At 45.4% G+C, this 24,413-nt stretch overlaps 1 protein-coding gene and 1 pseudogene across 1 annotated transcript; one reads left to right on the top strand and one right to left on the bottom strand.

Annotated features, from left to right (window-relative positions):
• Positions 1 to 370: 370 nt before the first annotated feature.
• On the top strand, positions 371 to 19,608 carry LOC126538883 (uncharacterized). The gene is made up of 3 exons (XM_050185602.3): positions 371 to 463; positions 7,022 to 7,228; positions 18,092 to 19,608. The coding sequence occupies exons 2-3, from the start codon at positions 7,036 to 7,038 to the stop codon at positions 18,907 to 18,909; spliced, it is 1,011 nt and encodes a 336-aa protein (XP_050041559.3). The 5' UTR covers positions 371 to 463; positions 7,022 to 7,035; the 3' UTR covers positions 18,910 to 19,608.
• LOC126538881 (uncharacterized) lies at positions 1,385 to 4,636 on the bottom strand (annotated as a pseudogene).
• Positions 19,609 to 24,413: the final 4,805 nt, after the last annotated feature.

Raw genomic sequence — 24,413 nt, 5'->3', positions numbered from 1 at the left:
TTCTGCAGTTTCTGTGCGCTGCCCCTAGTTGAAACCCAGCGTGCGTTTAGTCGCGATGTGAAAAAAGTGCCATACGCGCCAACACATGCATATGCACTGAACTGTCAGTGCTGTGAATGCTGTCGCATGGGTCTTTTATGCTGTCGAATGGGTCGACCTTTATCAGATGCGTCTCATACGCGGGTGTCACGGGATGGCTGTGCTATTGTGCTCAGCAGTGGTCACGCACGACATGCCTGCATTTCTTTCCCTTCCTCACTGCTTGCGCTAACCACTCCGGCTGAAGCGGCAGCACTTTCCGTTTGCTGCTCTCACATAGTGACAGTGCATTTTCTGCACTTAAAAGTTTGTTAGCAGCTCTTACGTGTGAGTTGTGGAGTTGCGTCATGCTATGTGCACGTAGTGAGCGAGCAGGTAAACAAACTCGCTTCCTTGCTGCTGCCGCTTACGAGCACCTTCAAAGGTAAACACGGATGACCGCACGAATCATTCCTTGATCATGTTGTAACGGCACGTTTGTACACACGAAGAACAGGAGAGGGGGGAAGAGGAGGACACCACAATGCTTTTGGTTTGGCGGCCTCGCCCCATCCAGTGCTTTAGCGCCGAGGCATAGCCTCCTCTATACTTTATGTGCCTGCTCAATTATGCGGCGCGCCATTATTTAGCGACGTCGAGGCTAGTTCAAGGATCCGCGAATCGGTGGCGCCAGTAGCCCTGGAAGAGCTTGGTGGCGCAACCCACCGCCCCGTTCCTAAGGGGACGCCCATAACATCCACCCGGAGCAGACGACAAAGTCGCTGTGCATAGCACCGTATTCTGCTGAGGCACTAGGTGCAATGCACTTTATAACGAAAAAAAAAATTTTTTTCTATTGTGAGGTACAAGTGCATTACATTTATAAAGTTCTCTTGTGCCTGGTTCTTTGATTGATTCTTCTCTGATATTCATTAGTTTAAACTTGCTTTCACATCTTTTCATGGAGCAGCAATACGTCGTTGCACTTAACAAGTATCTAATGTCACGACAACTTTTTTGTGAACACAGGCACTTTTTCTCATTGCAAAATTGTCACTAATTGCCCAACTTACTGACCACGATTCATGCTAATTGCACTGCTTCCGGCTCACTTCATTTTTTTAGAAGTGGAAGCCGCAAAAACAACTGAACTGTGCGTCGTCGCTCTATTCTGAGGTTTCTGTGCAATTCTTTCTCAGCCTCTCTTTAATTGTTGATACAGATCTGTCATTTTATGTGCACTCAACATGCGGTTATTTTCCAGCTCAGTTACTGCCTACGAGCACAGCATAGCGTTAATGTGCCAAAAGAAAGAAGTACAAACATGCTGATGCACATCAAACTTTATTACCATGTCAGGCTTCACTTAAAGCTTTAGCTGTTGCCAGGAGAGTGGCTTCACAAAGAATGTCTTCGCCATGTCATTCTTGTCTGTTACAGACAATGCATAATTGGTGAATATCGGCCTGAAATATTTCGTGCAGACAATCTTCAAGAGCTGCAGGTGGTGCTCAGGGCAAGTACACTTCAAAACTCCACTGTCTACCAGTACGGATACAGCATTCTCGACGGCTTCTTGCAGTGGCTTTGCAAGGTTTCTTCTCTTGCTCAGGATCACCTCAACATACATTTTCAAGGCATGCAGCACGTGCACAAGTTAACTTTAAGGGTACAGGAGCCCTCCTCTGTCCTGATGTCAGCTCAGACTGTCGCTTGGTGAAGCAGAAGATGGCTTTCACACAAGCGAAATACAGCTGCTGCAGTCAATCTGTTCTTGAACGGCACAAGCCAGGTAGCCTCCTACCATCGAGATGGCTGCCATATCTACCGTTGGAAGAAGGCTGGCTGGTTCTTTCAGCCGATCTTCAAGCAGCCTTGTTGCTTCTGCTGGAAAGTGGCCTGAGTGATCGTGTCTTGATTTACCAGCGTTATGCAGTGCCCCTGATGCACGACTTGTGGTGTCAACTACATAGCTGCATTTAGAAGCTGAAATATTACCATTCTTCAGCACCTTTCAATCCCAGAAAGAACAGCTTGGGCATTTGTCTGGTCACTGCTGCCAGCAGATCTCTGTAGCCATCCAAAAAAGGACATTGGGTCTGATGAAAGCTTGCGTGTCAGCGCGAACTTGAATTTGGAAGTTTCCAGCAGGTACTTAGGTACTTCACACATTCCACATTCGACTTGGTGGTCATTACCAGTGCATGATGTGTTTCCTTGCTCAGGAACTGCTTTTCTGTGCACTTGCACTTCATCTCTTCAAGATATTCAAGAAAAGATGTCAAGAGCCAGGTCAGGCGGATGTCGTCAGCGGTCTCGTACTGTTTGCTGTCTGGCAACTTTTGGTGAATGTGCTGGACACAGTTACTGACGTCCATCAACAGGAACCAGCGGTGCACAGTTTCCATGAACTGAACTGTGGGACCCACACCTGCAAAACGTATGTCAGCTGTATGGCCTGCTTGATCTTTCAGCACCTTAAGTGCTGCAGTGACCGGTGGTGAGAAGACTTGAACAGCCCTAGACGCGTTCATTTTCTCAATATTTGATGGATATACATGCTTTCTCGTGAGAAATCTTACAGGCTTCACTATGTTTCCTTGCTGCATGCGGTATAGTTGTTTCAGATGAGCGGACGAAACTCCACCGCTCTCTTCAAGGTCTCTGGCTAGAAATCTGACCTAATGTTTTTGATCAGGTGACAATGGTCAAATGCAAGAAACAGCTTCCATGCCGGATTCTTGGGGTGCTGAATGCAGTGCATCAGGTTTCCATTGCACAGGAGTTCCATGGCAAGAACGTTGATCTTGTGATTGTCAGTTACTATGAGCACCACGACAAAGCCTGCTGCTTCGACCTGCTTACCTAATTTCATACTGCATTAGCACAAACAGCTGGCGTCCAGTGCAGTTCTTGGTTAAGAAATACCCCACAGGTATTCAAATGTGCACTGAAAGTTCAGAAAGTACAAAACACAACAGGGAATTGGCCAGCAGTGGTTCGGCAGTGCTTGTCGTTGGCAGAAGCTTTCCACTGTCCACCTCTCCAACAAATGCATCTCGCTGTTTGTTGTATTAGAGTCACTGTTTGATTCTCATTTCATCAACTACCAAAGAGCAAGTTTTGGCCTGTATGCTTGTAAGGTTTGCCACCTCTATTTGAAGCCGCTGCTGGACTAACAATGTAAATCCCACTTCATCTGATGTTACTCCAAGAAATCTCTGCAAAGTAGCTCGGCTTGGAAGCTTCAGGATTCCCTCTTTTCGGATGTGTTTGTAGGCTCGCATTGAAAGGTTCCTTAGCACTATGGAATGACGCACTGTTATCTCCGACCACGTTGGCCAAATTTTTGAGAAGTTCATTACCTGGTCCAAGTGCACTAGCACCCAAGTGCTTTTCATTTGCTGCTTCCACGACACTGGAACAAGCAGTCAAGTAGCTGTCTTATTTTAACTGTAGCAGTTCCTGTTTATAACAGTCTGCTTCATTCGCTCAATCTTGGCCTTTAGGCCATGCTCTCTTCGTTACCATCTCTGACGTTCTACTACCGAAATAGCACTATGCACATCAACCTGGATACTTTGGTGCCTCTGTGTCATGCGCGTGGCAGGCACATCCGGCTCAATTTTGTGCTGAGAGTCAACACAGACAACTTCGCTGTCCGCATCTAGAGAAGAAATACCTGCTGCGGGAGTGGTGACTTCGTCCATTTTGGCACTCTGGGCAAGGCTGCCTGTGGTCAGTTGACTGGCAGCAGACACGGCAGGGGCGGCAGACGCACTGCGATGAACTGCAGCTTCCCGTTTCTGCACAGCAGAGTTGCTCCGTGGTTTCTTTGCAGCCGGCTGCATGTATTCGGGTATTCGTCGAAGACACTGGGATTAGCACCCCTTTTCAGCTTGCAAGTCTTGCATCCTTCTTTGTAGTCCGTAGCGATGAAGTGCTGACTACAAACTACCGAATAATGTGACGTTGTATTCGGTCCCCAGTCCTTCCTTGCGGTTGCTCTTAACCAACTTTCTCTTAACTTTTCATCAGAAGGGATTTCATGAAAAGAAATGCCCAGAACTTTCCGTTTCGAGTCCGATTTGCACTTCGGCACAAAACAGTCGGCCATGATGGGGCAAAATACATGCGAGCTTGAAGCGCAGAACCGCGAGCACAGCTAGCATCGATCAAACAAGGGTTGAACTGGCTGGCCAGCCTAGCCACCTAGTTGTTGTTGCCCAGGGCTGGCAACGCCACCACGCGGAAAAAATCGGCAGCGCAACGTTGCCAACCTACGGCACTTCCCCTACCTTTGAGCAGGCACTCCCAAGTATAGGCTTCTAACTCAATGGTATCTGATGTGAACGAAGGTTGTGGGATCGTTGCCCACTTCCTGCAAGTTCTTTTTTATCCACTTTAATTTCCATTAATTTATCGTTTCTTTATTTCATTTATTAAGCACAATTAATTTTCCCTATGATGACCTTGGTGTCTGTGTGTTGGCTTCTCATGATATGACAAAAAAAAATCGGGCCCCTCGGTTAACCCCCATCTTCTTGTTTGTTTCAAAAAAGGTGAGTTTTGTGCGCCATAGCAAAACCCCCATGGTAGTGATACCAACATGGTGGAAGCCACTGACATAACTGAGCTCTGGAAGTGCGTCGCTGTTTCTAGCCTCTATATTGCTACTGATGGTGAAACAGGTGATGCTTCAATGGAGGAGCTTCTTAGTGCAGATAGAGCTGCCTCGTTTGGCAAAGAGATCTACTACAAGGCGATCATTGTCGCTACGAACGGCGACATTGTGTGACGACAGCAGCCGCAGTGGCAACGAGGTTGATGATGGCCTAACTTTGGTGTCGACCTTGATGTTCACGCAAAATGCACTGTCATCAATCAAGTCCCTCATTGATTTCGCACACTCTTAAAGTTTGCCACCAGTGTATGCACAGCTGCTGGATTTGATGCTGACTGCAGTGGTAAACACGAAACTAGTGCAGAAGCAGGTGGATTTCTGACATGCTATAAACAAACATTATATTATTCAAAGCCTACTTTCTACAATGTCTATATTTAGCACAACTGGCACATTTGTGTTCTGAGCTACAAAGGTATGTTTGGCAGGCCTTTTTCTTTGTACAGCAGTTCAGATATAGCAATGATTGGTTGCAAGATTGACCTTTTTGATACTGTCATAACTTCACTGCACTGTAACCCCTATGGCTGAAACAAACCCTCAAATCTTCCTTCATACCTCTGAGGGGCGCTGGCAAGCACTCCTAGGTCAAGGATCAGTACACGTACTAGTGTCGGGTAAATATCTGAATTTCCGAGAAATGATTTTGAATATTGTGCCATTCGATATTTTCCCTTCAAAATATCTAGTGGCCAACAAGCATTGGGGTTTCTTGTGTGCGCTCATATGCACGGTTTGATTATGATATCGGTGCGTGCACTGGTTGCCCTGCTGCAAGTGAGTCGAGTGGTGATTCCTTCGATGCCGTCTACTCCGCAAGTGCCGAATTGGAACATATATGTTTTGGTGTATCTACTTTTTAATTATAAGTATTTATGCAAGCCCGCCTCTATTTCTGAATAAATAATGCATGTTTACCTATGGAAAATATTTTTTGTCACTTTATTGTCGCTCTAAAGAAGCTGCGGTAACTTTTTGCAAAATGGGATAGTCTAAAAATTTTTAATCTGCAATAAAATAAACTCAACCCTGAGGGGTCACATTTGGAGAAAAACTGAAAGGTTTATTAAGAGGAAGAAAATTAGTGGTGCATCCATTCTTTAGAGATGATTGGTTACTTTAATGTCATTAGCAGTCTTATGATTGGTGCACAATTGTTGATTATATGTTTTATATGATGAATAATATGAAACGTACCCAGTGGCACATACCATGTGACCCAAGATGGTGTCAAAGGGTTTCCTTCGATACGGAACATGCGCAGTAACCCAAGTTGGCATCAAAGTTGTCAAGCAGCCCAGTGCGGCTGCGAGCACCTGACTAAAGCAGCGGTCACACCTGTAAAGTGGAACAGGGTGCTCAGAATCTCTGGATCTGTACAGGCCGCCACTGGAAATTGAACCTGGCAACGTTTAACACGTGAACCCTCTCAAGTGAGGCTAGCTCTTTGAGGTATTATGAGGCATTGCCCAAGATATCATTGGCCGTAGTGAGGTTTGAAAAACGGGAAGCTTATACAGAGCTCAGTAATGGCCACGTCCTCTGCTACAGAGGTCTTCAAGATAAGTGGGAATATAGGATAGGGCTTCTGATTTATAAGGACATAGTGGGCAACATTGATGAATTTGACAGTATTGACATGCATGTAAATAGTTTGTTTTTGATGAAAATTTTTTACGGGCCAATCTCTGTTACAATGTTGTCACTAAGATTAAGACGCACCTTTCTGTATCAGAAGTTTATCTAGTGTTATCGCTGATTCTATCCGTTGTCTCTTGTCACTGAACCCTGTATAAGCAGATAGCATGCATGACATGAATTGTATAGTACTTTCTGGAAGCCAAGAAAGCGCCAGCGATTACGGTGGAACCTTCAACGAGTCATGTATGAAAGCTGATTTTCTTGATCCAGAGATTATCTTTCGACAATCGATGAGTCTGCTTGCTGCTATCATTGTGTTGAGTGTTACTTTTACTTGTCTTGCTGGGTACAGGTTTTTCCAATGCGTTGTGCCACTTTAGTTGTTCACCGTCACTACAATGTCATTAGTTGGACTACACCAATAGCTTTAAAATGTATCAGATGAAAAAGTGTCTGAGATACATTCTGCCATCATAAGCGTTCTACAAAAATGAGGTTGCCCTGCTTTCAAGTATTCATCATTCTCCTTTAGCGCTTTAGGAATACTGAACCGAACGGCTTATTTTGTGTTCCAGGGCTATGCATTGTAATGTGCCCCTGTACTTATTATATTGTTGTATTTACCTCTTGTTCTTAGTGCTGTCACAGAACTGCAATCATCCCAATTATTTTTTGCAGGCCTCACAAATGCAATGAGCCTAGGTGAAAGTATCGCTGCCAAAACAGAATGCCTTGTCCCTTCCAAGGTCGTTGGGCAGGTCGAGGTTGGCATGCAGTTCAGCTTGCCTCTGGCTGACAAGTCTGTCGGGTGCTCCTTCAAAGCATGGAGCGTGTCGAGCAGCATGCAGACTATGGAGACTGTGGATCATTTAAGCTCCACCTCAGGTGGGCAGTGACAGGCACTTCTCTTACTTTTGCTTGATTGTGCGAGTGTGTTGAGTGGCCAAGTCTGCTTAGCTTTGTACGACTTGCTCAAGTGTGTGACATTCTGCAGCCGAGGACAATTTAGCTGGTTTGTGATTCTTGTCTGAATACTGATTGGAGTAAAATGCAAAAATACTGCTCTACTGAGCACTTTCAAGCACCTCAGATTGTATAGCTTAATCCAGAGCACTCTTGTCCTGATGCCTGTAGTAGGCCTTACATTGTTTTACGATAACGTTAACCCCAGTGAGCTTCTTAGTGAGGCCTAAATCTAAGTCTAAGAATGTGAATATAGATCAATGTGGAATGTAAGTCGACCCCTATGTTTGAGGTGAATAATATTGAAACAACAAATTTTAAATGCTCTAACTACAAATATACTTTATTTTGGTATAGCAATATAATTGGTTGAGAGGGGCAAAAACCACATTGAAGTGTCAGAACTGTCATGCAGAACACTGTCATCAGGCAATGAGCAGCATGTACTAGGCACCTGTGGTGTATACCAGGAATCACTTCCGTCGACTTATAGGCGTCTTTAGGTGTCTGCTGGCCATACACTTGTTTTGATGCTGTCCCATCGATAGCAGCTTCAGGTTTTTTGTGCAGTGTTTGCAGACTGCAGTGGCTGACGGGACATCTTCCATATCACTAGTTTGTCCCAGTGGATAGTTATTCTTCCGCAGCACTCTTGTTACAATGTTCATCCACTTTTGCTGATGCAAAATGTCAAGCCTTTTCCCTTTGAGAAATGAGACACTAGTGAGTAATTCAATTGCCTTTGCAATGAATTGAACGTCTGCATGGCACTCACAAAACAAATTCCACCAGAATGTCTTCAAGTTCACCATCAACAGGGTAGCCATTGTACAACAAAACTTCCAGTGAAAATTGACAGTTGCACTGTTTTACTTTCTAATCACAGAATGCACTGCTACAATCCTGCTGTACTATACCACCCATTTTATCACATTATTTTCAAATGCAGTTATGAAGTCAAGCCCTGACATGTTGGCGTGTTTGCCACAATAACTACAAAAATGATGACGCTGTCTTAATTTTTTGACAACTACAAACAAGAAAACTTCATTTTGTTTTACAGTATACTACATGGCAAACAGGAAGATCGTGCCAAAGTATCTTGCAACACATGCCCAAGGCCCAACCTCTCCTTGGCAACACTGTGAAACGCCGTCTACTTGTAGAACGCTGAGCCGCTGCATTGTTGTATCGGCGCGTTCCTCTTCCTGGGCAATTTCCATTGCTTTCTTGACGGTAACAAACGCTCCGAGTTGAATGAAGCGGCGGCGATACTGGTGCGACTGCAAGCCGCAAAGGACTTGGTTTTGAACCATGAGGTCGGTAGAGGTGCCAAACTTACATGATTTGGCGAGCCGTTGAACATCTTGAAAGGAATCTGTAGTTGTTTTCGCAGGACTCTGCACTCTGCACTTGAAATAGATGCGACTAAAAAATTCATCCTCTTCTTAATGAAAGTGCTTGTTGAGCGCTTGAAGTCCCACTTCGTATAGGTCAATTGCCTTGGAGTCTCTTGTCCTTTCATTGGCACCGGCCTGCGTCTCAGCCTCGATGAGGTTGTAGTGAATACTGACGCCTTCCACTCCCAGCGTGTTGAGGAGTCCTTTCTTGTGGTCCGGCGTAGTGGTCTTGGCGGTGGCGTCGATGTATGCCTGCACAACATGTTGTCATTTGAGCCAAGGAATAGCTGGTACGCCGGGACATGACAAGAAGGGGGGGGGGGGAATTGCTGCAATCATGCTGAAGTAGTAGGAGGCAGGTCTGAGGCATGTAGACAGCTGCAGACGCTGCAGTAGCGTCGAAGGTCAAGCAAATGACGTCACAGTTGGGTCAAAAAGCAGAAAGTGCAGAAGTGCTGCTTGCAAGGTGGGCAGCGGAAGTAGAAGATGCGGTGAAGAAGTATGTTGGGAGTCGTTACATGTAGGCACGATGTATGTGGATTATCCTCGTCGCCAATGTTATGTCACGAATGACGACAGAACATGTGCGCTGGTGCAATGCTAGTAGCGTTGTCTCCGGCATCCGCGGCAGCAGAATGGCAGAATCATCAATTCTTGTGGGCATTATGGTAGCAGTTGACGATGTGCAGCCCGCACAGAAAGTTAATTCTCGTCGCCAATGTTACATCGGTGTGGCCGCCATGCCGGGCACGTTGGGCACGCCAGAACGGCGGCCTGAAGAGAGACACGGATGCAGCTTTAGACCAAGGTTGAGAGCCAGTTTATTGAGAGTGCAGCGCCTTAAATAGGCTCAGCGTCACCATCACAGCGCCCCCTGAGGGCGAGTAAGTTTCGGTCTCGAAACTGAAAGCCCAATGTAACAGGTACCTGCTTGTTTGGTAGCTGGTACGCCAGTATTATGCCTGATCAAATCTTAATGAAACAAGGAAAGGTTGTGTTGTCTGTTGTTTCTTCACCACATGGTTGGAGTGATAAACCTTGTGGAATAGGAAAAGGCAGGTACATTTGTGACATTATGAAATATGGCAGATTCAGTTTTTTTTTTCATGCATGTTACAACGGAATGGCGGGAATAGTAGTTAGATAAAATAAAGCCAACTGCTCGATTTTCATTCGCTTAAGTGCCAGTTTTAGTGATCTTCAATTTTTATCCCAAATGGTAGATGTGCAAACTAGGGGTTCGTAGAGTGTCAGTTTTTGCAGAAGAGGCGGAAAAACTACAACCAAGATATTTTATTGTGCAATTAGCATTTGTAGTGAGGCAATTAGGATGCATATTCCCTGACAGATCCTTAGTTATGTGAAGGTCAAGATATTTCTGGGTGTTAACTGATGATAGCAAAGTGTTATTCAGTCTGTATCTATACTGATTCCCACTTTTCGCAGTAGGTGATAAGCACATCGTTTTACACTTTTCTCAGTGTAACATTTTATTATCCATTTGGTACACCAGTGGCACATGTGGAGATTCCTTTGCCGTTTATATATGAATCACTAGGGCTAGTAATCTTGTGGTATATTACACAGTCGTCTGCTTGCACAGTTACGAAGATCATTTATGTAAATTAAGTTTAGCAAGAGCCCCAAGACGGATCCTTATGGCACTGCAGATGGAACTGCTGAATAGGTAGACGAACAGTTATTGGGTGCAACATACTGAGTTTGATTGGAAATAAATTCCTTTACCAAGACAACATATTTGGTTTAATACAGTCAAACCTCGATATATCGAACACGGATATATCGAATTATTGCGTATATCGAACAATTTCTATATCACATGGAAAATCGCATGCATTTTTAATTCTTTATTTCGAACGGGGCCGGGTGTAAAATGGATATATCGAACTCCGCCACCCCAGACCAAGTGCGCTCTGTTGACAGGAGGCGAGCTTTCCCGCAACACTCTCGAAGATAGCGGCGGCGCGATCGGCGTTCCAGACTGCTGCGTACGACAGCTGCCCACATCGGTTGCGCCGAGGGCGCCATTTGAACGTAGCGGCGTACACACGCGGCGGCTTGGAGCCAGCACGGCCACCTCGATCACGCGCCCACCTATGCGCGCACGGCCGGGCAAGCCGCCTCGATCACGCGCGCACGGCGAGGTTTGCCCCCGCCGTGCACGCGTGATCGAGGCGGCCGTGGAGCCAGTTGGAGCGCTTTGTCCGTGCTGAGCCACACATCATGTGCATTGCGGACTTCGTTGGCGGTGACGACAGCACCGAAACAGTGGCGGAGTTAACAGACGTGGAGATCGCGGCAGAAGTGACTGCTGAGCGGCCAAACGAAGACGCTGCCGAGGCTGATCCAGCAAGCGCTGATGTTGCCCCGCTCCCGACTGCAACTGAGGCTGTAGCTGCTTTGGCTGTTGTACGCCGCTACTGCGGCGCAATAGAAGGCACTGGACTGTCTCTTGTGGACCGTTTGGACTATGTTGAGGACGCCGTGGTCAAGCACGCGGTTGCTAATATGAAGCAGGCTACGCTGCTTCAGTACTTTCAGCGAACTAAATAAATACTTTGTTTGAAGCTTCATGTGAGTATCTATTGCACCACGCTTGGTTCATTGATTGATTTGCGCTAGTTTCTGACGCGTTTTCTGCGTGATTTTATATATCGAATTCTGGCTATATCGAACTATTTTGCGATCACCGCGCTGTTCGATATATAGAGGTTTGACTGTACTAGATTACGTTTATGGACATGTAGAACATGACTACAGGGTGAAAAGAACACAACCATATACTAAGTTTAGCCAGAGTTTAAAAATATGCAGATGCCACGCAGCTGGACAGAACAAAGGTAATGTTGTTTGCCGTCACTTGGAGATACTCAAACTATGCTTTTCATTCTGCCTGATTAGATAATTAGTCTTGATTAAACAACCAAATTCTCAAATATTATAATTAAATGAAAAGTGTCAATCAGAAAATTGTAGGTTTGCTGATGCCAAAACAAATGGTTTCCAAAAAAAGAAGCTTCAAAGCTAGTGAGCTTGGCTATCCACGCAGTGATGCTACCGCTCCACCGATTGCGCCGAACCCTGCTACATCCTGTTACATTTCACCAAAGTATGAGAAATCTGTGCCCACCCTGCACCGAACGTGTTCCTTGTGTTTTTCAAAACGGAACTTGGTCCTCAAGCACCGTTTCTCCACACCATTGAAAGCAGCTTGGCGAAGACCAGCAGCTGCGTTTACTTCGCCATGGATCAAGTCAGCCCTCCCCTATTGAGCCTGGATCGTGCCACTGTTTCATCCTTGGACTGTTTATTTTGAATGCCTTCCACCCCACCATGTGCAGGGTGCTTAAGCAATAGGACAGCATTGCTTTTCAGGCTGCAGCAAGCGATCGTGCTGGCGCCAAGCAAGAACCGCGCGCTCCTCTCTTGTATGACCAATGTAAAAGGGTAATCACAGTTTTGAACACTGTGTAGTGTCTTCTTCAATATTTGCAACATAATTCGCACAATGTCGCAGGCTTGGTGGTCATGACTAATTTTAAAGCGCAGCTCTTATTGGCCCGTTCTTGCAGCCAGTGGCGGTGGCAGCATAACCAAGCGAATGAGCACAAGAGCGAAGGAAGAAAGAGAAAGGTGTTGTTCCACCTGGTGTATTCGACGGTGGAGCGACGTATTCTGCGACGATCGCTACGAGATGGCGCAGAACACTTCTTTATCTTTCTACGCTCACTGCTTTTCATCCGCTAAGAAATGTTAAATGTTAGCCCTCGACGCACGACGTGCCTGCATGTATTGGAAGTTTGTCGAATGTTATCGATAGTTCTATGCACTAGCTGTTGTCACCAAAGCTTTCTGTAATCTGATCGTATGCATGACGCGAATTGTGTAGTACTTTCTGGAAGCCGCGCAGGCACTAGCCATTACTCTTGAACCATCAACGAGCCATGTATAAGAGCTGACGCACTTGAGCTGCTGATCAGATTTTTGACGAGCACTGACTCTGCTCATCGCTATCGTTCTGCTTGAGTGTTACTTGTTTTGCAATGGTTCGCTCCATTTTCAACGTGCTGCACGAGACAGATTGTCCGTGCCAGCCAATAAATCACGAAATGAAAACGCGTATAGAGCTGCGCTCAAATTTCACATTGCGTAGTATCGTAATTGTCTGTGAATTTTTTACACTATTTAATTTGTCCCCTATCCCTCTTTTATGTTGGCAAGGCAATTGCACCGCTTTAAAAATGACCTAAGGCGGCTACTAAGGTATTGGTCGACTCTGCACCAAACAGCAACTTTTGCCGTGTTATTGATACTAACAAAGCGCTGCTGGTAAGCCTAAGTTTAAGCTCCTTGTATTGTATGGCCATAAGAAGAAAATTCACCAACGATTGCGATACTCCCTGATGCCGAATTTGAGTACAGCTGTACACACGTTCTCATTTCACCATGTATAGGCAATATGTTAGTGTGGCACATTGCAAACGGAGTGAAGTGTGGTGTGACTGCCTCGCTAACCGGGAGACCACAAGAGGAAGTGCATGTGCGATGCTTGGGCATGATTCATAGCAGCCATCGAAGAAAATCTCTGCTCATGCAGTGCTTTGTTTCTATACGGGTGACGCATGCTAATCTGGTGCTCTCTTTTGTCCATTGTCGCTGTAAAGCCTGTCATGCACAGCACTGTGCTTTTCTTCTCACGATTTCGCCATACGCTCCTCCTCTGCTTTCCTCCTTGTGCTCTCTTCGCTCTCGCTGCTTTTTTCATCTCTTGCTGTGCTCCGCATTCGCTCTCATTTTTCGCTGTGCTCGTTCGCTCAGTTATGAGGTAGGACGCTGACGCTGACACTTGCCGCAGGAGCGGGCGCCTCAGAGCCGGGCTCTAAAATTCACTGTCAGCTAAGGTGGTGGTGGCTGGGCAGAAGGTTGTCACAGATAGGTGGCCTCAAGTTTGTTCAAACCAGTAAAGCACCTCGATCATTGGTTTTGAGATCACGCACTAGTCTTTTGGCCAGAGGCTGAGATGGGTCCGTGGACGACATGCTGGCAACTACTGTGAACGATTTAACGAAACTGAACTCGGGCATCAAAGCCTAATCGGACGGCATTGCAGAGTCCACGGTTGGGCACATATATCTACATTTTAAGATGGTGTGCGATGAGCTGCGATAAAAGCAAAAGTGAACTGCCTCCTTGGTGTCCACCATCGCAGAGTTTCAGTCGTGCAGCATATGAGTCGAGCACAGCACAGGGCACAATTAAGTAAATTTTTCATACTGCTGGTGCTGTAAAAGCAGTTAAATTATTTTCCCCACTAATGTTGTTGTTTTCAGACTGCCCATGCATTCGGATGTTCTTGCAAGAAATTCAAAATTCTGGTCAATGACTCAGTATGCTAATTTAACATTCAACGGCGAAAGTGCCGACACTTACAAACCCTCCATGTGACATGGGTGATTATGTAGCACGCCAGCCTAGAACTCTGGCATAGCTTGTGGCAGTTGCACTACTGCCCTTCATCAGCTGGCATATCCCCTTAAAGGGAAGCTGAAACGGTTTTCAATTTCTATGAATTGCTGGGATTGGGAAGAACAGACCTAATAATTTACGGTTCTGAAATTTTTTTTTTCGTTTTGTTAATATAACGGGCGGAAATCGCTTTCTAAATCACCCGCGCGGACACGCCCCCATCGCTTCCCGGAGCGCCGGGTGAGGACGTTGGCAGAGGAGAGAACCGGCGAGAGTGACGTCATGGGCGGAGACCGAGCCAACCGAGCTGCGGACCGGCGTGCTGACATGTGCTGGCATGCCTCTTTTCGTCCTGCGCTTTACTGAACGACGCTACGAGAGATCTGCCGCCGCCGCCGCCGCTCACGTTTGTTTTGCGATTTTCGTAAACTGTTCTTTCCTTCTGTGCTGCGTGAGTGCCTACAGCCAAGGGCGCCCAACATGCCCTCGTTTTGTGCAGCATTCGGCTGCGCGAACACAGGCGGGCGAGACGATGTGGTGTTTCACAAATTCCCGAAGGAAAAGAAGCTTGCAGCGCAGTGGGTACGTGCGGTGAGGAGAGATAAGTTCGTGCCGACGAAATCAACTGTGCTGTGCTCGGACCATTTCCGCGACAGTGACTATCATCGGAGCTTGACAACGATGCGGGCAATCGGTATTCCAATCAAATCGGCGCGACTGAAGCCCGAACAAGTTCAAGTACACAGCTTGGCAGAATTCGACGGTTCTTCTTTCCCAACTTTTTCCATACTAGCCAGACAAACTGGCGGTATGCTGCATACCTCAACTGCCTGTAAAAAAAAATTGCTTTTGCATCACTCTTTTTCCATTGGCCATATCATTTTCACACCTGTGTGTATATATATACTTCTTGCCTTGTCCAGCCGGTTCGACTCCTTTCTGGGCAAGTGCCACTTCCAGTACTGCCCTGCAGAGGCACACAGTCCTGAATTGTCTTGAACTTGTTACGCACTGCGTGCGCTTCTGTTTTTTTCCTAATCTCTTGCACCTCCTGGCAGCACAAGCAGTTCTCTTCATCTTCCATCAATACACAGCACATGCAGGTGCACCTAGTTTAATGAAAGCGTGATTAGGCCCACATTGATGCACTGGAGAAATACGAACATTTGCAGCCATTAACGTCTGGTAACACAGTTGTAGCGTTGCTATACTCCGTTTCATACATCAGGTGCAACGCTGTGGAGGCTTGAGATACTTCTTGCAGTGGCTGCGTTCGCACTTAGAAAAAGTTCGGTGTTTCTTGACCCTATTTTTCAGAAAGCTTTCCATATATAAGCTCAGTTCGGTATGAAAAAAAAAAAAGAAGAATTTACCCATAGAAACCATCCGTGTACTTATACGGCTGCTAACACGTTCTCTAAAAAAAAAAAAATTCATTTCGGTATTTTTTAATTGCAGCCCGTCGCGGCAGCTTCACGTGCATGCTCGTGCGAGCAAACGCCGCTGGCACGCTGCGAAGCATAGACGGAAACGCGCGCAGTAATAAATTTTGGTGACCGGACTTCGAGCGTAGCTTCCACAGCGATGCACCTGAGGTATCAAATGGAGTGTAGGCTTGCCTAGTGACATTCGACGTACGGTTCAGTTATCGTGTTTACCACACGGCGGTGCTAAAACTGCCTAATATCTTTATGTCAACACTAGCATGGAGCACGCATACCGATTCTTGATCGAGCCACACTCGCAAAGTCGTCGAACCATAGTATGAATATTGCACATATAATACCTCTGGTCATCTCTGGATGTGTATGATAAGCAACTTCCATGACTGTACCTCACAGCACTGCATGTGCGCGCTTTGAAACGCGGCACTTATGTTCGCGATCGTGTATCAACGCTGAAAAAACCACGGGACTTTAGACAAGCAGCGGCAAGGTGCTTAACATCGCGGAATTGCACCCGTGTAAGTCTAATGAGAAGTTAGTGCTTCGGCATTCTTCCAGCAGCATGTTCCTAGTGACACTTTAGCGCATTTTTTCTCCCGTCATTGCAACGTGCAGCTACATGAAAAAAAAAAAAAAAAAAACATGCGTACCAGCTAAGATTTCCAGCGCGCGAGAAGGTTCACACATCGCTCTCGCTGTTGGCACACTCAATATCGTCGTTGACTCTGTTGCCGCCATCGTTTTCCGTATCGGCTGTGGGTTCAAACATGTACGGGGACAATACGAGCTGTCGGAGACAGCGAGAACGTTCCATCTTGCAACTCAGCTATGAAGCCAGAACAGCAGAACCGCGTGCTACCAGAGAGAAAGGAATGGTGCTACGCTCTGAAACGGAGACATGCGGCGGCGCCGACCGGCGACTACCGCCAACGACGTCACAGCGGCCCCGACCAATCACGGGCAACAGCGGCGTTCGCGCGATGCCCTGAGGCGCTGGTGCGCGTTTTCTTGGAAAAACAGCCGCTTGCGTTTGTTTCCGCCCTTTTTGAACCAGATATACGTGTTCAGGGGACTCAAAACTGTAGAATGCCGTAGAGAACCCAGTTTTTTCGAAAAGTATTTCAGCTTCCCTTTAATAAGCTACGTCAATTTTGAGGATCTTTATGTGATTGGTGGGGCTTTTTTGGTAGGCTCTAGCCTATGAATCCAAAATCATCCTACTGAGTGTCAACTTTAATAATTATCTCAGAATAGAACTGTTCTTGAACATTCAAACAAAATGACGTTTTTTTCATTATGATCACTCAAATATTTAATGTAAACGTATATATGCCATAAATCGTCAAATAAAAAAGAAAACATTTTTGTTTACCAGTTCTGTTTGTTTGAAAAGTTATCTGCCAGAGCAGATAAACTACCTATGCAAGCAACTATTTGCATGGACAGCATTTGTTTCATCAAAATTACCCAGACTTCAACTGTAAAGGACTTGTATACAGTGGAAATAATGACCTTGTGGGAGCACGAAAAGAAAGAAAGTATAGCCAATTACATGTAGAGAGGTAAAGAGGGAGGGTGTGCCTATATTTAGGTTGTGCTGTATTATTAGCATGGTTGATTTTCACAAATATCTCCATCTTAAAGAATACATTTATAGCAGCAAGATCATGCTGAATGTTCTAAAAACTTCTCTGAAGTCTGCTGGTGGCATGTCTAAGTGCTTCCATGCTTTTCTAAGCCACTGAAGTGGTTTTCAAGCACATCTTAGGCACCACTGATTTGTCACAGTTGATAGTGAGCTCTGCAATGAAGGGGGTGGGTTGTTTTTAGTGTTTGGATTGTGTAGTGACCACCAAATGTCTGTTTTACTGCTTCGGCATGCATTTCTAGCTGCAAATACTTCTCAGACATACACACAGTCTGGACTCCGGGGCATGAGCCCCTGGTGGGAAACGCGGTGGCACACGTCGCAGCCAAAGAACACACCCTCCTAACTGACCGCATGGAGAAGCCACTTGATTGGCACTTCTGCCATCGGAGCTTTTCGCACAAGCACAGCTTTGAAGGGCCGCTCTCAGGCCTGGCTATTATGTGAGTGCTCATTAAGGATCAGAGAGCAAGCTTGGTCAAAGAATTTTTAGACTGTTCCTTAGGGTTCATACAAATCTGTAAAAGGCTTCAAACATTTCACATTCTCTCATTTTGGAATCATTTGCCTTTCTGAAACATAATTTTAATAGGTGGACTTCACAAACGGAGCCATGAGGCATTTAAGTGCAGAAATATTTTGTAAATTAAAAAGGTCCATTAGGAGTTCTTTGTTTGATCGTACTTAAGATCACCCTCAAGATTTCCCAAATCAATAAAAGAAGCTTGTAATTAAACTTAGCATTTGTGTTCTTTTCTTTTTTGGCATTCCATAACTTTTCCTTATTTTAATTTTATTTGTGCAGCATCAAGGCCTTCTCCATCAACTGCCACATGTGACAACTTAAAGCAAGGATGCTGCCACCGATGTCACCTGTGTGACTATGAGGCTGATAAACTGTTTCGTCTGGAAGCGCATACCAGCGTACACACTGGTGAGAAGCCATTTCAGTGCCATTTATGCCCTCAGAGCTTCTCAGCAAGATACAAACTAAACGTTCATCTGGGCACCCACACGGGTGAGCGGCCATTTAAATGCCCTTCGTGCCTCCAGAACTTCTCACAAAAAAGCCACCTGAAAAGCCACCTACTCACTCACACAGGCGAGAAGCCATTTGAGTGCCCTTCGTGCAACCAGAGCTTCTCACAAAAGACCCACTTGAAACGGCACCAGCAGATTCACACAGGCGAGAAGCCATTTGACTGCCCTTCATGCTCTCAGAGCTTCTCACGAAAGGCCTACCTGAAAGCCCACCTGCGCATCCACACAGGCGAGAAGCCGTATCAGTGCCCTTCATGCTCTCAGAGCTTCTCACAAAAGGGCAACCTTGTGAAACACCTGTGCACCCACAGAACCGAGAAGCCATTTCATTGCCCTTCGTGCCCTAGGACCTTTTCACAAAAGGACTACCTTATGAAACACCTGTGCACTCGCACTGGTGAGAAGCCATTTCAGTGCCCTTTATGCCTTCAGAGATTCGCATTCAAAAATTCACTGACGATACACCAGCGTGTTCATACAGGTGACCGGCCATACAGTTGCACCGTCTGCTCCAGGTCCTTTAGGCAGTCTCAACACTTGAGCAGACATAAGAGAGCACATCACCATAATAGTGTAGGGTAGGTCAACAGCCATGTTGAACTAGTCGCAATTAAAAATTAGACAAGTCACGTGTTGCATAGTGTTCGGCTGCATCAAGTAGCAGAAGTGCTTACACGTGCTCTTAAATGGTCCCTGAAACACTTTTTTGGGGTCACCATCTTTTCTCTAGATCTTTTCTCAGCATGTCATAGAACATGGAGCAAAAGAAATTTTGAAAACTGACCCACACAAAGCTGTAACTGAGAAAAAAAATTAAAGGTACAGTTAATGCTCAATATTATGAAGACAGTAAAATTAGTGATTTTCCTTGTTATATTGTGATTTTTAATTATTTGAAAAGTATTCAATATTTGTTTCGATCTCAAAAATTGCTGTTTGCATGCCCCTACAAAATATGTATGTTTATTTTAATACTTATTATTACATTAGAGATGTCTGAATAATCTACTTTCTAAGTTCCGTGTTTTTTTTTAATCATTGCTTTTAAACAGTACACATGAACTTGTTTTTTAGACCCAGTCATGTATTTATTGCCCCGAGGTTCTTGTATACATGGTTCATCCTGGAGAGTCTTTTGATCGTATTCTATTCGCACCACTTTTTATAGATTGGTACATCTTTAGAGCAATTGAATGTCTCCTTTCTTTTTTCCATGCCAAAAACGTACAGCCAGCTCCACTGTCTGTTTCATCAGAGCACCAAATAAATGCCTGTGTTTAATGAGTGTTCAGTGTCCGTTCTTGGTATTTCAGTACAGTTATGTAATATAGTTTTGTTATCACTTTATTGTATGGAAAGATGCGAGATAAGTTCAGTGACGGTAGTTAGTTCATTATTAGCACAGAAGGCACTTGTAATTCATATACATGAGCAACTTGTATTGATTCCCCATGCCTAATTCATAACCGGTATTTTATTTCAGCTAATGTATTAGCATTTCTATAAACACTAGTGCAACATATATCTGCTGGAATATTTGTATAAAATTTACACTTTGAATCAAGCATACAATAGTACCTGCACTGTATAGCACATTTGTGCGCAGAAGGCAAGGAATTTGGCCAATCCTGTTTTTCGACATTTGGAAACCTTAATTGCAGCTGTGCCAGTCTCTCATAAGGGATTTCCTCACTAACAAAATTGTGCACTGGACATGTTTCCAAGATAATAAATCCAAAAATTAATTGTTTTGATTAAGGGTGTGCGAATATTTGATGCTTTTGAATAGGCACTTGGTAAGTACGAATATTTCCTAATAGCCTTTGAACACTTAAAACAGTTCTGTGCACAAATAAACGTCAAATGGAAGCAAAAGTGCAGTAAATTTCACCTTTGTGGGCATAGTATAGGCATAAAATGTGAGGACGTGCGCAGTAGAGGCTCTATATGTTTCTCGGTGATCTAGACTGTCCTGTCTATACAGGGATCATTTGCACTTTCCAAAAAGCATTTTGTGTTCAAGCAAATTCCCCATTTGTTCGTTATGCTCCATTTGTGCTTTTAGTAAACAATGCTTCGTAACATGCGGCGGAACGACAGGAACTTGCCAATGTTATGAACACCAGGATGTGCACATTTTTAAATATATATTTTGATGTTAGCTGTTCTTTTTTGAAAACTATTTTAAACGTATTCTACATTTGATTTGTTTCACTTCTGGCCCATTCCATTCCATTCAATCTGAAAAATTTGTACAGATACGGGACTCTCATACGTCCCCTGATGTTTTCCCTGCATGGCTTCTGTAATCCGGCTTCGCCCCGTGGCTTTACGGCGGAGGTCGGTGTGGTTGCAGAGTAGCACGAGAGATGGCGCGAGTGTTGCACTGCTAACGCCACCTAATGGCGGGGTTACTTCGGCACAAAAGGGAGAAGGCTGTTCCTCTTTGGCTCAGGCTCGGCGAGCGGTGCGGACATTCCATGCATGCGCGCACCTATCCATGCTACTGTGAGACCGTGTTGTGAGGCCTATAGTTGGGTATGACTACAGCAAAAAAGGGCGATTACTCCTCCAAGCTGGATGCACATGAGCCTCCACCAATGGGCGTGCACTATAGACTGGCATCACGAGCCGGGCGGCCGGTGACCTTGCTGATGGAGAAGATGATTGCCTGCGCTTCGAACTGGGCCGAATTGTGTCAGTTGTCTGCCTCTGCCCATTGTTATATTGAATTCCTGAACTGTTTGTGGTGGTCTATTATGCCCGAAATATAATTGCGAGTTGACAATGCACCATTTGTGCCATGTGCCCTTATATTGAGCTGTGATCCACCGAAGAAAGATTGCAGTGAGCATCGCTGATGCTTAGTGAGACTGTGGGCTTGCAAAAAAAAGAAGTGAGAAGGAACGAAAAAAAAAGAACCTATCACATTCTTGAAAATAAGTTTGTGAAAACAAAACCAAAGAATATAAATATTATAGTATTTAAAACCAAGAGTACTTATTTAAAATGGTGAATGAAGCATTTTTGTATCTTTCCTGCCTTGATCGTCTTCTCGCCCCAGGTGTGTAATGGTTTCGATAGTGCATTTTTAAAAATAATTGTTAAATAGCAACTGATTCACTTTAAGCTCGGAAAACTAATAGTAAATGTGCCTTGTACATGTAAACCAGCGCAGAGGCAACGCAGACTGATCTTTCCACTTTTAGCCCTTGCAGTGAAGCTAAAAAGCACACGATGCGCAGCATTTTAGAAGGCACAGGGTTATTTTTCTCTCGTGATCCAGCATGTGTTATAGCATTCCAATCGCGAGAGCTCTACCAAACCAGTGCAGGCAATTTGGCTGCCACGCTTCGGTCATCTGGGCGAGGCCTCCCCTTCTTTCTAAAGTTGTACCCGACTACAGCAGCATCACACTGGAATAGACGTCCCCACATCAAGTTTCATCCTAGACGCCAGCGCTCATTTCTCCCCTGGCGGAACGATTTCACCTCCCATAGGTGTACCTTTACATCGCTTGCCTTCAAGGTCGTGCTCGCCAGCGCCTCCTCTGCGCTTGCGCTGCGTGCGTAGTCTCTTGTTTGCGATGGCGCCCCTTCAGAAGACTGGAAATTACTTTTGCTTTATCAACTGCCACAACAGCAATGTAAACGTGAAAGGGTTAATGCCACCAGTTAAATTCTACCTATTCCAAGAAAATGGTATGGAAAAAGCAGACAACATACATGGATTACTGTGGCGTGCCAAACAAAGTAAGTAAACACCTGACAAATGAAGCGATCTCGTTCATTGATCGCTCGTGAGTGTATGATGTTTTTTACATGTAATCCACAAGAATTTCATGATTACTGGATATATAATCATATTCTTCAAATAAAAACTTTCACTTGAATGCTTGCCCTGTCTTGTTTCTCGTCTTTCGTTTGTGTGCACTGCCCAAGAATGGAAACAACTTCTGTTGCATGCGCTAGCAGTGGTCAAAGTTAATGCATGCCGAGAAATTGAATATGTGTGGGATGCATTGACGATGACAGGAGTTCATACCTGCATCACCTCTGCAGCACTCATTTGAGTTACTGGAAGATACACACCCCGATCTGGGTCGTTTTTGTGTTGCCAAAGCAGAAATGATTCAACTCCTGTCTCTTGACCACTGTTAAAATATTGCCAAGCTATTTACGCTGCCGCCTCTATTCTATGTTATAGGGCATGTACTAATTAAAGTTGTGTACGCTTGTAATATTTGTGCCATGTGGTGATATAATTTGCATACTTCAGCACAGTGCCGATGGAAGTCCGTGGTTGCCAACAGAGATAACACAGATTTGTAGCAAACATTTTGTGGGAAATTGCAAGAAGGACTTCAGGCAGCACACACAATATGTGCCGACGATTTTTCCGGCAGCACATACGATGTCATTTCCGATTAAAGGGACCCTGAAACGGTTCGGACAAATCATGTTGACGCGTAGGGTACAGCTTAAGTAGAACATTCGCACCACAATTTAAGTGAAGCGTTACGTATTAATAGAGCTACAAGCGATTACAAGTTACCCTTCTCCCTAGCCATGCTTTTCCTCTTCAACTGGTTTGCCAAGCCATCCGGGCTAAGCTCCGCCTTCACTGGTTCTGCATCACTTCTGTGACGCTGTGACGTCACATCGTCCACTTCCGGTTGTTTTAGAGCCCGCCCGCGCGAAACCTCTCCGCTAGCCGCTTGGCCGTCGACCGCAAGTGAGAGCTATCGAAGCAGGGTGTGTTGCGAGCATTCTGTCGTGGCACCGAACGTGTCTGGTATTCCGGTAACCACACACTAGCTGAACGTTTCGAGGGAACGGTGGAGGCATAAACTCAATCTGATGAACGAACTTTAGTGTAGACGTACGTGAGCTGCCTGATCGGTCTCCGCAGTTCAGCCACCCGTTGGCGCAGAGCTTAACGAGCCAAACAAAGAGATATTGTTCTAACCAAGTGTAAAACATTTTTAACATTTACGAAAACATGTTAACGATTACACTCCTGCGAAAAATTTACGCCAGCAGCAAAGTATACATTTTGTTACTGCTACTGTGTGTGGTTGAGCTCTATGCAACCAGGTGGCTGCACCATGCAGACCATTCACATTTGCGCTTCTCCCCTGAAATATGGTGGCTAGAGGGGGAGGTGTAGGCATCGGAGCGCCCGAGAAGCAGCATTTATTCAGGACGATGCGGCGGCGCTGTTGTCGGCTCCGAGATGCCTCCCGTACGCTGGCTAAGGTCCGCTGCGGTTATTTGGTTCCGCTGCGAAGTGCTTTCTTGCTCCGCGGCTTCTTGGGGCACAATACGCGTATCAGAAAATCATTTTAAAGGCTAGGCGACTTTATCACTGCAGCTGGTCCAACGTACTACTAAATTTTGGTCATTTTATCGCCGTGCTTTAGCTTCGCGCTCAGTGCAACCCTTACGAAACTCATAATTGCACCGAACAGAAAGCTTCCTCAGTAGGCAGTCGTTCGCGGTTTGCCAGTGCTGGTTTTACATTTTAAGGGACTATTATGGGGTGCCGTATGCAGTTCTGTCTGGCGTGACTTTATTAGTGCCTTGAGCTACAGGCGCTTGTCCTAATAGTCCACTGGATGGTGCGCGCCTCAGCACTTGAAACAGGCTGCTCGAGTGAACCAGGATTATTTCAAGTTCATTTAATTTTGCAATGAAAGGTAGAACTGTAGGCACCAATGGTCAAAACTGAGCATAATGAGAGCGCAAAGGGAAATTTGGTTTCCAATATTAGAAACCTGCAAAGAACTCGGTAGCCTCCCAGAACTTGTTGGGACGTCGAGAGGAGCTTCCTGGGCAACCCTCTCCAGCTTTGAGCGACAACCACATTCAATTGTCCAACCAGGGAGAGGGAAATAGTAGTGGGACGACTAGGTCTTCAAAGTCGACCAATACGCGTCGCAACCCCCAAAGTTCTTCTGAGGTACGCACGCGTCCTCAGCGTGACAGAAAACGGCCTCCGTGGCTCGATGATTATGTCTCTTGAATTTAGAGCGTATTGCCGTCTTCGAAATGCCACGGCTAGGGGCCTCGCTGTGACATTTAGGA

Source organism: Dermacentor andersoni, chromosome 8 (genome assembly GCF_023375885.2).
Source record: "Dermacentor andersoni chromosome 8, qqDerAnde1_hic_scaffold, whole genome shotgun sequence".
Lineage (NCBI taxonomy): Eukaryota > Metazoa > Arthropoda > Arachnida > Ixodida > Ixodidae > Dermacentor > Dermacentor andersoni.
The sequence above is the reverse complement of the archived record's forward strand: the minus strand, read 5'-3'. Positions and strand labels throughout refer to the sequence as shown.

What these genes read in the sequence shown, in the direction of transcription:
- LOC126538883 (XM_050185602.3), top strand. Translation starts at nt 7,036, where the DNA reads ATGAGCCTAGGTGAAAGTATCGCTGCCAAAACAGAATGCCTTGTCCCT. An exon ending in TCATTTAAGCTCCACCTCAG is followed by an intron (nt 7,229 to 18,091) that starts GTGGGCAGTGAC and finishes TTATTTGTGCAG; the next exon opens with CATCAAGGCCTTCTCCATCA.